Source organism: Zea mays, chromosome 1 (assembly GCF_902167145.1).
Source record: "Zea mays cultivar B73 chromosome 1, Zm-B73-REFERENCE-NAM-5.0, whole genome shotgun sequence".
In the NCBI taxonomy this organism is placed as follows: domain Eukaryota; kingdom Viridiplantae; phylum Streptophyta; class Magnoliopsida; order Poales; family Poaceae; genus Zea; species Zea mays.
In genome coordinates this window covers 300,677,954-300,692,267 of record NC_050096.1, presented here as the reverse complement: position 1 = coordinate 300,692,267, position 14,314 = coordinate 300,677,954, and the positions used below count along the sequence as shown (strand labels likewise).

Here is a 14,314-nt window from a genome sequence, read left to right as displayed (position 1 = left end):
CGATATCTTGCAATCTTCTAAGCTGACTCTGTAAATCTTCACGTAGCCATCTCCTAAAAATGAGGCTCTAGTTTTTATATTTCATGGCTTCAACTGAACAATCACGGTCCTCGTTTTTTTTAAAAAAAATGAGAAAAGTGTGTCTTTAAAGTAACCTATAGCCACACCATCTAGTATGCCAAAAAAATGGTGGATTTTTCATTGGCCGACACCGTAGACCTGCTGCTTAAGTAAATATATCTGGTTTGGGGTTAATTAGAAGTATGCCACTCCAAATTTAAAGAGTTATAAAGTAGTTTATTTTCATGTCGCTCAATGACATCAAAATGAATTACCTATCTAATTTTATAAAAACAGGGTGACAAGTATGTAATTAATCTTTTTTTTCTTAGCTAGGTTTAGTGATCTTAGTCCATCTAATCAAATGATATTTCCCTCTTCCAAAAAAAACGCTTTCTAGCACTATCCATCTTTCCAATAGATGTCGAAGGTAAAAGGCATATCGCCATATCAAAAAGGATTAATTGTATAAATGTCATTTAACTTTTGCAAAACCAGACAACTAGTTCATTTGGATGTCATGGCATCTAAATGAACTAGTTATCTAATTCTGCAAAAGTTGAATGGTACATTTTTTATTGAATACTCCCTCCGTCCCAGTATATAAGGCGTAACCACATCTGGTTCAAAGACCAAAAAAATGCATTTAATTGTCTCTATACCACTGCATCGATATACGTATGCATAGAGAGAGCACGTCTTATATTGTGGGACAAGAATAAAAAGTGATTACGTCTTATATCCTGAGACGGAGGGAGTATATCATAAACCATTAGATTACTCAATCTAGAGTTGATAAGCACCAATCTACCTCCAAGGCTCAAATAACTCTCATGTCTAGCCATTAAAACATCTTTCCTTCAATAGACAACCGACCAAGCGCATGTAATCTAGAGCAAGACACAGGGAATTGTCCTCAAGCATAGTTAGAGGTTTCTTAAACTCATTTACATATAATGTTTCTTGTATAAAAACAGCCATATATCTGTGTAACAGATTTAAATTGTTTGAAGGGGATTATGAATCTATGGAAAGAAAATGTGTGTGCTTATTCCTCAATCTTAAATGAAACTAAAGCGCTAGGATATTTTTTAGAAATCTTTACTGAATTTGTTTGTAATTGGATCCCTCGGAGATATGTGTGGCTTCTCGGGAATCTAGAAAGCAGAAACTCATATATAGTTCAAAACATTTGTAAACATATAAGAGCACACCTTCTAAAATAAGCTCGAGCTTTTAATCACACGATACTCTATTCCTTGCGTGATTTTTTTTTTATTTTAACAGTCATCGGGTGAAACAGTTTGTAACACCACCTAAGGTAGTGTTTGGTTACTAGGGACTCATTTTTAGTCCCTCCATTTTATTTCACTTTAGTCTATAAATTGTAAAATATAGAAACTATAACACTATTTTAGTTTCCATATTTGATAATTTAGTGACTAGAGTGGAATAAATTGGAGGGGCTAACAATTAGTCTCTAAAACCAAACACCCCCCTAAATCTCAACTCGAACCATTTGAGAACCTGGTGCGTGATAGATGAATGCGGTGCCCAACTGCCCACACCAGTAGCTTTTGCTGCAGGCGACGAACGGCGCGGCGCCAGCGCACCACGCGTCCTCGTCCACCGATCTGACGCGGCGAGCGGGGCCGACTCGCTGCCTGACAGAGACGCACAGCTAGCTAGCTAGATGCTCCGCGACGTGTGCGGCAGGCAGGCAGGCAGGCGGCGGCGGCGCTTACGCTTGTCCCGGCCGTACCGCGCCGCCGCCCGCCCACACTGACACACACGTACCGCCACCGGCTAACGGCTGACTTGAGCCGCGTGCTGTGCCGCTGTGGGCTGTGGCTTTGTGTCCGCTCCATCTGTGATTATCTTCTTCTCGTCGGGTCAATGCACATGCGACTGTGCCAGCTCTGACTCCGTACGCGCGGTATCTGGCGTGAGGTCGGTCACGGCGGGCATCATTGGATTGGATTGGTCTCACCGCGGGTCAATTCCCATGACGCAGCAAAAAGATGACGAGGCAGGCAGGCCTTCGAGCACCCGGCTCGTCCAATTAACCAAGCCAACAACTACAAGGAGGTGGCGCCAAACGCCTAGTCCGCCGGTGGGTGGGTGGATGGCGTCTTGCAAGCAGGCAGACGACCGAATACTCCCATGCACGGATCACCTGGGTACTGAGCACCGACACCGAGTCGTCTACCGAGAGAGCGTCCCGAATCTCTCTGACTCGAGCGTCAAGCGCTGAGTTCTGAACTTGAGCACTGCGCTGCGCACACACCTTTTCCGTCTCGTCCCACTGCACATGGGTTGTATTGCAACTGACACCGACGACAGTACTAAGCGACGAGTCGATCACGACGGCGTGTGAACAACAACAACCGCATGGAAACTTGGCGGGCGCCATCCATGTGCCGCTGTTCCGTCCAGAGCGGCGACCCCTGGGGGTGGGGGGGGGGGCAGAACAAACGAGCCCAGCCGCAGTTCCGGACCGTTTCTTCTTCCTCGCACTCGCTGTCTCAACATCACCGCTGGACCCGGACCCGGACCCGGACGGCCGGACCGGAGCATGCTTCCGTCTGTAACGTACGTGTTCGCGGCGCGGGTTCCAAGACGCCGAACCGCCTTGGTCTGTCTGTCTGTCCACATCCACCCACAGGCCACTGTCAGATCGACTCTTGTTTGGCGTCGGCAGGTCCTCTCGCGCACTGTTAAGTGCCGCGAGCTGTGCGTGTGACTCTCGTTTGGCGGCTGCCTGCTGGGTGCTGCTTTGCTTCGCGCCACGACGACAAAGCTCACATGGCTACGGGACTGGCTAGTTGGAGGATGTACTGTACGTACGCACACCACTCCACTAGAGACTAGAGTATGGTGTGGAGGATAGATATGGCCTACTCCTCCTTTTATGAGGCCGCAACAACCCTGGTAAACCTACTTACTACTCCAGGGTCCAGGGTACAGCTGACCAATAACCTTGCAAAAAAATGATTGAGCCGAACAAGCAGTGGCGGCACTGGCACAGTGAGAGATTGCAAACGGTCGGAGCTCAGAGTTGACCTGACGACCCCGAGCCGCCGGTGCAGCCGGCGATCCACGCCGGACCAGCGGGGGGGAGGGGGAGACGTCGAACCCAAAGACACGCACGCGCCCCGCTGGCGCGGCCAAGGAAGCCGTTGGCCAATGGCCATGGCACGGGTATAGTACGTACGGGTGGCAGTGGCACGGGACGACGCGTCCTCGCCGCGCCCACTCACCAGGTACCCCGATACCGTCGCCATCGCATTCACGGCCCCGGGGGGCACGGGCGCGGGCAGCGAAACCCCTCAACCGAAGCAAGCCAAAGCCAAACAGACAGACCGGACCGCCGTGCGATTTCCTCCGCAAATGCCGGGGGTGTCTGCGTGCCGCAGTCGCGTTCACGGTCTCTGCCAGTTGAGCTAGGTAACCGTCGCCCTGCCGCTGCCGGTAAAACGCTGTACGGCCGCCGTGCCGTGCCGCAGTCGAGAGGTGATCTGCTCCAGGCCGCCGGCATCATCGCCTCGGACGTGGGCGCGTCGGGAAACGATACTAAACGGCCTTTTGTGCGTGGTCGACGGCCAAAACTGCCTTTTGTGCGTGGCGTCGGGCTAAACCTAAACGGCCCGTGACGCTAAAAAACACGCGCCGCGACACTTCACATTCTGGTACCGGCGGCGCAACCACCGTGAGAGCTCAGCCAGTGTCATGTCATCTGGTAGCGCTAGGCGATTGATCCGCGCGCGTGCGTCGTACAGCCAGTCAGCACGTGACGTGTGTCACGGCGCTACTAGCACGTACGTACGGCCTCTGGCCCCTGCGCTGCGCGTCGCATGCAGAGCAGAGACGAAGTTCGAGCCCGGGGCCGGGGCCCGGCCAACCACCACTGTGCGCTCCGCCCGCATCATCTACCACGTACGAGCCGAGCCGTCCATGATTTCGAACAGACGAGCTGCTGCCTGCTCACGGCTGCGCTGCATTTGCAGCATGCATGGTCAGATTTAAGTTGACACACCAACCCTGTGTCTGCGTGGTGACCTGGTCCAGTCTAGCTACGTGGCACGCGTTGAGTCTGCGACTCGCAGGCAACACTGGTTTCCATTTTCCAATCGTCTGCCGATGGGGTGACCGACCGGAGGCATGCGCGGCATACACACACGCACTTGTAGCGATGCATGCCGGTGCCGGTGACAATACGATGCCGTGCGCTCCGTGACTTCAACGCCATCGTCCATCGTAGCCGTGCGAAGGCGAAGCACACAGACACAGGCACAGAGAACGGCCTGGCGGAGCAAAAGGCACCGGCCGCCGCGAAAAGGGACACCTCCGGCCGTCGGCAGGCGGCAGACATGCAGGCAGGGGACCCTCCAGGAACATTGCGGGAAAAAGGAACACGCGAAAAGCCGGCTCACTCGCGCCGTCAGAGGCGGTACCGGAGAGAAAGAGAAGGACGGCCACCACCGGCCAGGAGAGCAGAGCCTGGGACAGACAGACAGACAGAGCGCGAGCGGCGCACAACTTGCGATGGACGCAAAGCGCGGCCGGCGGCCAGGGCCACCCAACCGACGGTCCACGCCCACGGATAACGTGCGTACAGTGCGGGCGCCGATGGGCCACCGCCTTTTGGTCTCCCCGCCGCGCGGTTGAGCCGTGAGCCGTGAGCCGTGAGCGAGACCATGCCTCCGCCGCGGCCGTGCTACCCCTCGCCACTGGCCACTTACCAGGCCGTCTGCCTGCAGCGTGCCTCATGGTCCGGCGCCCCGAATCATGGTGCTCCCCCCGTTCGGATGGATGTGGGTCATGGGGCCGGGCCGCCGGCACGGCAAAGAGGAGGGGAAAAGGGGCACGACCAAATGATCGGCCAAATCACGGGAATGGTCAACACTCTGCAGCTTTGTTACGGGAATGGTCTAGAAACTGGCTCCCGGACGTCGGCGCAGGGAATTGTCTCACGACCCGTTTAGAAACACAGCACACCCTGACAGGGACAAAGAAAGAGAGAGAGAGAGAGACAAGTCGTTGTATTGTAAACGAACGAGGTTAACTATCCGTGGGTCCCGGCGTCCCTTCCCGTCCAACCGGCGGCATGATCACAGGCCACTGTGCGCGTGACGGTTTTCACTCGACAGCGCCGCGGCAAACGCCATCGAGTTGTAGTGTGTACCGCTGCTACTTCAGACGGTCGGAATGAGACGCATGGTCACGATCCCATCCCACGGCATCCAATTCCAATCCATTATGCATACTCCTAGTAAAAAAAGAGTACACTTAATAATTATAGTAATAAATAGAAAAAGCAGTGAAATGAAAGGTCCCAACTGCCCTCCGTTTGCGTGACGAGGCAGGCAAGGGCAGAACTAGCAGCCTGGCACTGTAGCAGCAGCAGCTGCACACGTACCACCACGCCACCGGCACTCCCGGCCCGGCATCAGCTGCTGAATCCGGCAATCAATCGCGCATTCTCGTCCGCTTTTCCTCCCCGGCCCGCGCGCCAGTATCGGCTGCTCTGCCTCGTGCCTCCATAAATACGACCCCGCCCTCCGCCGTTCCCACTCGCCCCTCCCCACACCTCCGCTCCCGGCCTGTGCCGCCGTCGCCACCGCTCGCTCGCCCGCCTGCCTGCCTGCCTGGGCCCGCAGCACCGACTCTGACAGCGCCCGTCCTGCTTCCTGTACCGGCAGGCGAGGGAGAGGACTCAGGGAGTGTGATGGCGGCAATGCCGGCGCCGCTTCTGCCTCTGCTTCTGCTGGTGGTGGCCGCGGCGATGACGCTCTCCCCCGCCGCCGCCCGCATTCCCGGCGTGTACGTCGGCGGCGGCGGCGGCTGGCAGAGCGCGCACGCCACGTTCTACGGCGGCAGCGACGCTTCGGGCACCATGGGTACGTACGTCCATCCATGGATACATACACATACATATACATACATACAAAAGAAACGTCGTCTGGCTGATGAAACGAAAGGAAACCTGGCACTGCAGGCGGCGCCTGCGGGTACGGCAACCTGTACAGCCAGGGGTACGGCGTGAACAACGCGGCGCTGAGCACGGCGCTGTTCGACGAGGGGCTCCGCTGCGGCGCGTGCTTCGAGATCAGGTGCGAGGAGCAGCCCGGGTGGCGGTGGTGCCGGCCAGGGAGGCCCTCCATCCTGGTCACGGCCACCAACTTCTGCCCGCCAAACTACGCGCTCCCCTCCGACGACGGCGGCTGGTGCAACCCGCCCCGCCCGCACTTCGACCTCGCCATGCCCATGTTCCTCCACATCGCCGAGTACCGCGCCGGCATCGTCCCCGTCTCCTACCGCCGGTAAGACAGACAGCACAGATTCCTCGACGCCCGCTGTGGTAGTGGCCTTACCTGCACGGGCATGCCCATTCATTCCGCGTCGCTTCGGTTCTCGATCACGGCGCGGGCGGGCGGGCAGTTACTACACCAAGGCCTCCTTTGGAATGGAGGATTAGTAAAACATAGGGATGGAAAAAATGTAGGAATAGAGTTGCATGTCACCTTCAATTCCACAGGAAAATTTTCAAGAGGTTGGACCTCATGTTAAAAAACCTCCAAAATCTCACTACAATGCTCAATTCCATAGGAATTTTATAGGATTTGTTGCAACTCAATCCTTTGTTCCAAAGGACCACATAGGAAAACTTTCTATAGGGTTTTAATCCTTTAAAATTCCTTCACTTTTCCCTTGTTCCAAAGGAGGCCCAAAATGGCGTAAAAGCGGCAAGCCTGCAACTGCAACCCGAAATCCTGTGGTATTACTAGTATAGTACGTGATAAAAGGCAGCCAGGCTGGTGTGTGTGGTGCAGTTTCTTCCATACACGCGCAAGCATGGTGCCAGTGCCACGTTCCGGCAGGTCACATGGGATGGAAGCCGGGGACGGGCGGGTAGGGCGTCCGGTGCTAGTAGTAGAAGCAGCAGAGCAGTACCAGTAGCCCTTCTCTGACGAAAGAGACGGAAGGCTGCTTTCTATTTGTAATTTGGGGCGTCTAATCCGCCGTCTCTCTGCAGTTTTCTCGTTGCGTGTAGCGGTAGTGCAGCAGCAGTACTACGTTAAAAAAAAAAAAAGAAACCGCGTGGTGCATAGTGGAGCACGGGGTTTCGAGAAAAGAAAGACGACCGGGCCACAGGGAAAAACGCCCAGAGAAGCCTCAAAAAAGGCACCCTACTACCTTGGTGGTGGTGGCAGTGGTAGGAACAGTAGACGACAGCACGCTGGTACTGGTAGGGCAGCGCAGGCTCTTGACCTTTTTTCACACTTTGGCCGTCGGGGGGCACACCGGCAGGCAGACACCCGCACGCACAGGAACGTGGCATCTCCCGTTCTGCCCCAGCCGTATAGTAGTACGCAATATCAACGACCTGCTTGTGTTGTAGTAGTAGTGGCAGTACCAACCATAGTGTTTTACTGGGAGCAAAAGTATCACTAACAACTCGTCTCGCCGCTGCCGCTGGCGCTGCAGGGTGCCGTGCCGCAAGTCCGGCGGGGTGCGGTTCACCATCAACGGCTTCCGGTACTTCAACCTGGTGCTGATCACGAACGTGGCCGGCGCGGGGGACGTGGTGCGCGCGAGCGTCAAGGCGGCCAGCACCGGGTGGCTGCCCATGTCCAGGAACTGGGGCCAGAACTGGCAGTCCAACGCCATCCTCGTCGGCCAGGCGCTCTCCTTCCGCGTCACCGCCAGCGACCGCCGCACCTCCACCTCCTGGAACGCCGCCCCGAGCACCTGGCAGTTCGGCCAGACCTTCGAGGGCAAGAACTTCAGGGTCTGATGCATGGGATGGGATGCGATGGGATGGGACTTGGGAGAAGAAGCCAAAACTCTTTTCTTTCTTTCTTTCTTTCTTCTTATACGTAATTATTACTACTCACTCCTGCTACCGTACTACTGCTACTGGAGTACTAAGCGCGTGTTACTGTGTTAGAGGGTGGTGGGTGTTGTCAATGCCTGTTTTAAGGTCACGCCTTCCGCCCGCCTTAATCCCAGGTCCAGGTCCTCTCTGAAAAAATGGAGTCTTTTCTTCTGAACAAGATGTGTGGATGGGATTCTCTAGAGTTTGTCAGGGTATATTGCCGTCTCTTCGGTCCCTAGCACTTCTCTATGCATCAAGTTTGTGCCTTTGGCTTGGGGGTGACTGGTGGGTTTCTGTGTGAGCTGCTCAAGTGGCTGCCGAGCTGCGGCTCCAATTTGGTGGCAGCGCGGTGAGCGTAGCCCGCAGCTGCTCGTCATCTTCTTTCGTCCCGTCCCGTGTCTCTCTGTCTGTCTCCATGACAGGAACACACATTTGTTATCTATCTCGTTCTACATCATGGTTCATTGCCAGTAAGAAAGTTAGTTGATGTGCTCGCGTTTCTGCCCCGTTCCCTTTTTGCGTGAATGCTGCTGGCAAGAAAGGGCTCCTTCCTCCGTTTGTGTGCCGAGATCGAAGTCCGTGAAAGGGATAAAGCACAAAGCGAAAGCGCGCCGCGGGAACCGGGGGGCCAAGGGCCTTCCGCTTTGCTCGGTTCGGTCTTGTCTATTTGCTTGAGTTCGGACGCCAGGGGTCGCGCTCCTGACGGCGACGGCGCCACCGACCACGCCGTGTTCGGGACATGGCATGCCTCGTCGGTGCTGGTTACGCGTCGACGTCTCTCCGTAGAGGGAGCCAAACGCGACTCCCACTCTTCCATGACACCGAGGCGAGGTGTGGACGTGGTTGCTGTCATCAGGCGATGCGGTGGGGCCAAGATCAGCGGCGTGAAGACAGGCAGGAATCGAAGATTGCTGTGGCCGGCAAGCTGAGCAGCTGGGACTGCCAACGGCCCTCACGCCGGAGATCTCGATCGGCAAAGCGCCCGTCGACATCATATCACGTCCCCCGGCTGCACAACAGTCAACAGCATGGGTGCGACCGTGCGACACAGGCCTAGGTGCGACACATTGATGTGCCTACTGAACATCCTATATGACCTGGAACAAATGCAGCCTGTGTAGCGAAGACATAAGTTAAAGACTCGGAACATGAGCTCTCTCCCCCTCTCTCTGATGCCATGGGTTTCGGCATACAGGTTCCAGTCAGGCTGAACCGAGCAGCTCATGATAAAGACGAAAAGACTGTTGCCAAAAGCCCGATTACCCTCTGAACATACATACACAGACCATAGCATATTCACAAGCGAGCTACAGTCTAGCTAACGACTTGACCAGGCAATGCTTTTCCTTGCTAACGAGAATGGGCCAATGGTTTGGGATCTGGAACACCAACAGTCTCCTTTGTGTCTCCCAGACTTTTCCGGCGAGGCTTGCGGCTGCTGCTCATGCTAGCACTCACAGCAGCAGGTGCCTGTTTGGTTCCGGCCTTGGGTTCTTGAAGCTTCTTCTCGGCTTCACCAGAGCCCTGGAGCTCTTCTAGAATAGCAACCACAGCGTCCATAGTCGGCCTCATCTTAGCTTCGTAGGATAGGCATTCGAGAGCAAGGGCAGCAATTGTTTGTGCACCGTTCAGATTGTATTGACCTTCCAGCCTCGTATCCAGGATCCGGAATATCTTGCGCTTATGTGTGAGGTAAGGCCGAGCCCACTCCACGAGATTGTGCTCACCCTGGGGGCGGTTCTTGTCGATGGCGCGGCGGCCTGACAGCATCTCCAGAAGCACTACCCCAAAGCTATAGATGTCGCTCTTTGCAGTTAGGTGACCTGAAAAGTGTGGCATTGTTCAAAGAAAGGGATCCATATCACATACTGAATGAGCTGTTCATACAAGGCTAGCAAAATAAAATGGCGCCCTTTTCCTAACAAGACACAACCACTGCATATTCGCACCAAAGCCAGAAGCGCGGTAAATTGAATTCATAAAATGACATCTTTATGTGGTGCTAATGGGTGCCTGCGGTTGTGTACCAGATGTGGTGCTAATGTTGATTATAGGCAAACACCTTTATGTAATAAATAGCTAATGCATTTTTATGGTATTTAGTTATATATAAAAGCTGTGCATCTAGACGCCAACAGGGAGAGCCACATCAACTTTTTAATTTCAGCCGTTCGATCCCTGTTTGACGGTGGCAATCTTCTCTTCTTTTATTCTATTCTTTTAATTTTAAAAATAAAAAACACTCCTGTTGAGCCTTGCAGTGAATAAGGCTAGCGTTTTTCCTAATTTTACAAAAAATAAAAAACCTCCTTGTATTTTTCCTTACCTTTTACATATACATTTGTTCATTTAGGAACAAAATAATGGGTGCATGTGATTGTGTACCAGATGTGGTGCTAATGTTGATTATACGCGAACACCTTTATGTAATAAATAGCTAATGCATCTTTATGGTATTCATTATGCCCTTAGGACATCTTTAGCCAGAAAGGATCCCTTTTGCATGTATATACAGATCGAAAACTCAGGCTACCAAAACGAACAAACTTACTGGAATCGTACTTATGCTAATGAGTACAATACTGCTTGGAACATGTTAAACTAATATCCAGTTAATATATTCTTGTATGGTCTTAGGAGTGCCCGCTTATACAACCCTACCATTTTTAAGGAGTTTAGGATTTTTATATCGAATGTGTCATTTAATGTATATGTACGCCATTAGCTAGGTTTTTGTCAAGCAAAATTACAGAAATTTGGAGGGGAAACACAGAGCTGCACGTCAAAAATGTCACCTGTTGAAAGATACTCAGGAGCTGCATAACCATATGTTCCCATAACTCTTGTGGACACATGGCTCTTCTCACCGACAGGACCATCCTTAGCCAATCCAAAATCAGAAAGCTTCGCAGAATAATCCTGCATATTGATACAGTGTACATATTTCAGTACAGCAAACAAATCTTGGCATGAAGTACCCTATTTACAGATTCTCTTTCACTTACTGTGTCAAGGAGGATGTTCGAAGTCTTAAAATCTCGGTAAATAACTTTTGCCTCTGCACTATGAAGGTAAGCTAGTCCTTTTGCTGCTCCCAGTGCAACCTTCATTCTAAGGTTCCATGACAGAGGTTGGAAGTATGAGCCTCCTACACAAAGGATTCATAGAGCAATTAATAAATCAGAAGATATACTATCACAGTAATAATATCATAATATGAACACAAAAATAAAAGTTCGGTACCGAGGTCCTGGGTAACTTACTCCTAAACAGATGGTTTTCCATGTTCCCACGGGGCATGAACTCGTATACTAGCAGTCGGTGCTCATCCTCTAAGCAGTATCCAATCAGCTTGACAAGGTTGGGATGACAGAACTGACCTAGGTAATTAACTTCCGCCTATGAACGGAATACTTATCTATGTTAGTAATCAAAGGCAGCACAGAAAAGTGGGACACGAGAGGAAAATTTTAAAAAAAAACATGAACAATCATGTATTCACAGGGCAATAGCATAGAATAGCAATATACTCACCAACCACTCTCGGTGCCCTTGCAAACCCTCATGGTTGAGTCTTTTCACAGCAACAGCAATCCCAGTGCCAGGCCTGCAAGGTGATAATGTGTTCTCATCGATCCATCCTTTATAGACAGATCCAAACCCTCCTTCACCTAGAACACTATCAGGACGGAAATTCCTTGTGGCTGCCTTGAGATTATTGAAGGTGAAGATCTTAACATTGGCGGATCGCAGGATTTCACATTCAGTCTTCGCACTTGGTGGCATAGAAGCTGAAGAGGCTCGACTACTACAGCCGCTAAGCCTACTCCCATCCTTACCACTACTCTTTGAGAACATTCCTGCAGATCATGCATTTGGTAAAGATTAAACAGGAAGAGTAAAAAGAAAACACCGAACAAAAGTCTCATATTGTTCCAATGGTGAATAAGATTGCACCGATATATCTGAGGCCCATATAAATAACAACAATCACTACCCAGAAGAGACATCCACTTAAGCGTCTATTGAAAATCATTGCCCGGTCATCTCTAAAGATTGACAAGAGAACCTACAGACAGCTATAGGCAGTAACAATTGCCATCTTTGGCAAAAAATCTAGCACTGCTGGATTGTTGATGTCGAAGAATCAGCTCCAGAAATCAATTTTCCTAGAGGATCCTAAAACATTTTAGTGAAGAGCAACCGATGTGGGCATATGATAACACAGTAAACATGCATGCCTTTTATGAGAAAAAAACAATATAAGTTGGCATTAATATAACTGTGACTAACTACTCAAAACATTTAATCAATAGGTCATAGAAACCGACTATCTGATGTGAATTGGTTGACATTACTAGCCTTGTCATGACACTATAAAAATAAATCAAGGTAGAATTTCAGTACTTTTCCTAATTTCGTATCTACACGGTACATTAAGCAAATGAATAAAAATATAATAACAACATGAAACAATTAATCAACTCCTGAAATATTTTTCCCTTTGTTTGTGTGATATATTTAGCAAGAGGGAAAATGTGAATAGTGAAGACCAATGCTCAACAGTATAAGCATGCCAAACAGTGGCCATCCGGGGTACACTGTACACACAATGCTACAAGAGAAGTCATACTAATTATTACTCTGCCACAGTACTGGTCCTGCTTGGATCCTACACCTAGGTCAAGAAACAGAATACAGGGTGGTTGGAACTACACATGCAGGTGGATGGTCAACACAAAGCATTGCTATCTAATAAGGTAGTAATAAAATTTCTTTAAGTGAAGTCAACCTCATGTCACTTATTAATGTCATTTCAGGAGGGCAAGTGCTACCGAGCGGTCGAGCGGATAACGAAAGAACCACTGCACATGTCCCGTCCATTACCTTAAGAAATAAGGTAATGACTATCATCTTATAAAGGATAAGCTCTTTTTGCACAAGTGCAGACTGCAGAACGACCTACAAAGTACAACGCCTCAGGTTCCAAGCGCGCTTTAGCAAAACCACTCTAAAGCGATTGCGATGGCTCACTTCTAGCTCCTTGGACATTTTGAAGTTGGCAAGACAGCTGAAAGGTTGGAATCATGTAACAGAACAAGACCCACTGGAATAGCCCAATCAGCAGCATGCCATTGCATACCTGATTCGATCAAAGTTCCCCTCTGTTGTCAAATCCCCACCCCGGGGAAAACGCATCACACAGACGAGTGCACATCATTTCGCAAAAAGATACATGTGTCGCGAGCATGTAGCAACGAGCCGGAATTTTCACATCTCAAACCCCCTCCGCCTGATCGTAGAGCGCAACTAGCAAGCACGGATCGCCGAAGACCCTCATCGCATCGCCCCATGAACCAACGGTACCAAGCAACGGCTAGGATAAGATGGACGAACCTGAGGCGCCAGGGTGAGGGCTCCCATCCTTGATCCGCGCACCCCAGCAGTTCCCCATTCGCGAGTGTGCTCGGTGCTCACGCCGCTGCACCTGCACAGCCGGAGCGAAGCGCGGCAGCGAGGGCGGGGCTCGACCAACAATCGGATCAAACGAGCCGCGTCGCTGGCACCGCGGAGGCGCCCCGCGATCCGCCCGGGGCTAGGGTTTTGAGGCGCGGGCTGCGAACCGGTGGGCGGATGGACGGAAAACAGCAGGAGTGAGTATATAGTGAGGGGTGGAGGGAGGTGGCGTGGTGGAGCGCGTGACTGCGTGAGGCTGCCGCTTTGGAGAGGGAGTGAGCCGAGCGAGCGAGAGGAGCGAGGGAGAGGCAGTTAATGGCGGGCAAGGGAGGCGTGTGCGCAAGGCGCCGCGGGTTTCGCTGGCCTCATCCAAAGCCCAGAGAAAAAAAAACTGGGAAGTTGGTGCGGGCGGCCGTAGAGGCACGGTACCGGGCGGGACGCTGCTGCGTGGGCCCCGCGTTGGGGACCGCTGATGTTACCGTTTCCCGCTTCGGAGTTAAGGCTATCCGCAACCGTTACCCCTAAATTTTTTCCCCTATATCACTTTTCTCCCCTATTTTTTCATCTCCCGCAGCGGTTTCCCCTAAATACTCCCCTATACCCCACTACAACTATAAAATATAATTTTCTATATCAACTATCAATTTTTTATCTACTAACAATTACTCGTGGACCCACGGTACAGTGTTTAGGGTGATGAACAGTGACACGCTAAATCTGGGGGAGAGAGAAGGGGGCCAGCACGTAGGGGGCGCTGTAGGGGGCACCGCTGCGGCCGTGGAGTGCCCCCTACAGCCCCCATGCAAGGGGAGGGGGAAGGGAAGGGGGATGCATTGCGCACAGCCTTAGGCTATCCGCAACCGTTACCCCTAAATTTTTCCCCTTATATTACTTTTCCCCCTATTTTTCCCTCTATTC

The 14,314-nt window shown here is 51.7% G+C and overlaps 2 protein-coding genes across 2 annotated transcripts; one reads left to right on the top strand and one right to left on the bottom strand.

The window, feature by feature from the left end:
* Window positions 1–5,645: 5,645 nt before the first annotated feature.
* On the top strand, window positions 5,646–8,219 carry LOC107325939 (alpha-expansin4). Its single transcript, NM_001320914.1, has 3 exons — window positions 5,646–5,960; window positions 6,059–6,383; window positions 7,549–8,219. The coding sequence occupies exons 1-3, from the start codon at window positions 5,789–5,791 to the stop codon at window positions 7,856–7,858; spliced, it is 807 nt and encodes a 268-aa protein (NP_001307843.1). The 5' UTR covers window positions 5,646–5,788; the 3' UTR covers window positions 7,859–8,219.
* Window positions 8,220–9,056: 837 nt separating this feature from the next.
* Window positions 9,057–13,708, bottom strand: LOC100279389 (uncharacterized). The gene is given in 6 exon segments (NM_001152402.1): window positions 9,057–9,762; window positions 10,735–10,858; window positions 10,945–11,087; window positions 11,203–11,338; window positions 11,474–11,799; window positions 13,337–13,708. Coding segments are annotated over 6 exon segments (1,260 nt in total). The 5' UTR covers window positions 13,395–13,708; the 3' UTR covers window positions 9,057–9,289.
* Window positions 13,709–14,314: the final 606 nt, after the last annotated feature.

Excerpts from the sequence above, each read along its gene's own strand:
- LOC107325939 (NM_001320914.1), top strand. The coding sequence starts at position 5,789 with ATGGCGGCAATGCCGGCGCCGCTTCTGCCTCTGCTTCTGCTGGTGGTG. Across the intron at positions 5,961-6,058 it reads CGACGCTTCGGGCACCATGG|GCGGCGCCTGCGGGTACGGC; the intron begins GTACGTACGTCC and ends CTGGCACTGCAG. Across the intron at positions 6,384-7,548 it reads GTCCCCGTCTCCTACCGCCG|GGTGCCGTGCCGCAAGTCCG; the intron begins GTAAGACAGACA and ends CTGGCGCTGCAG.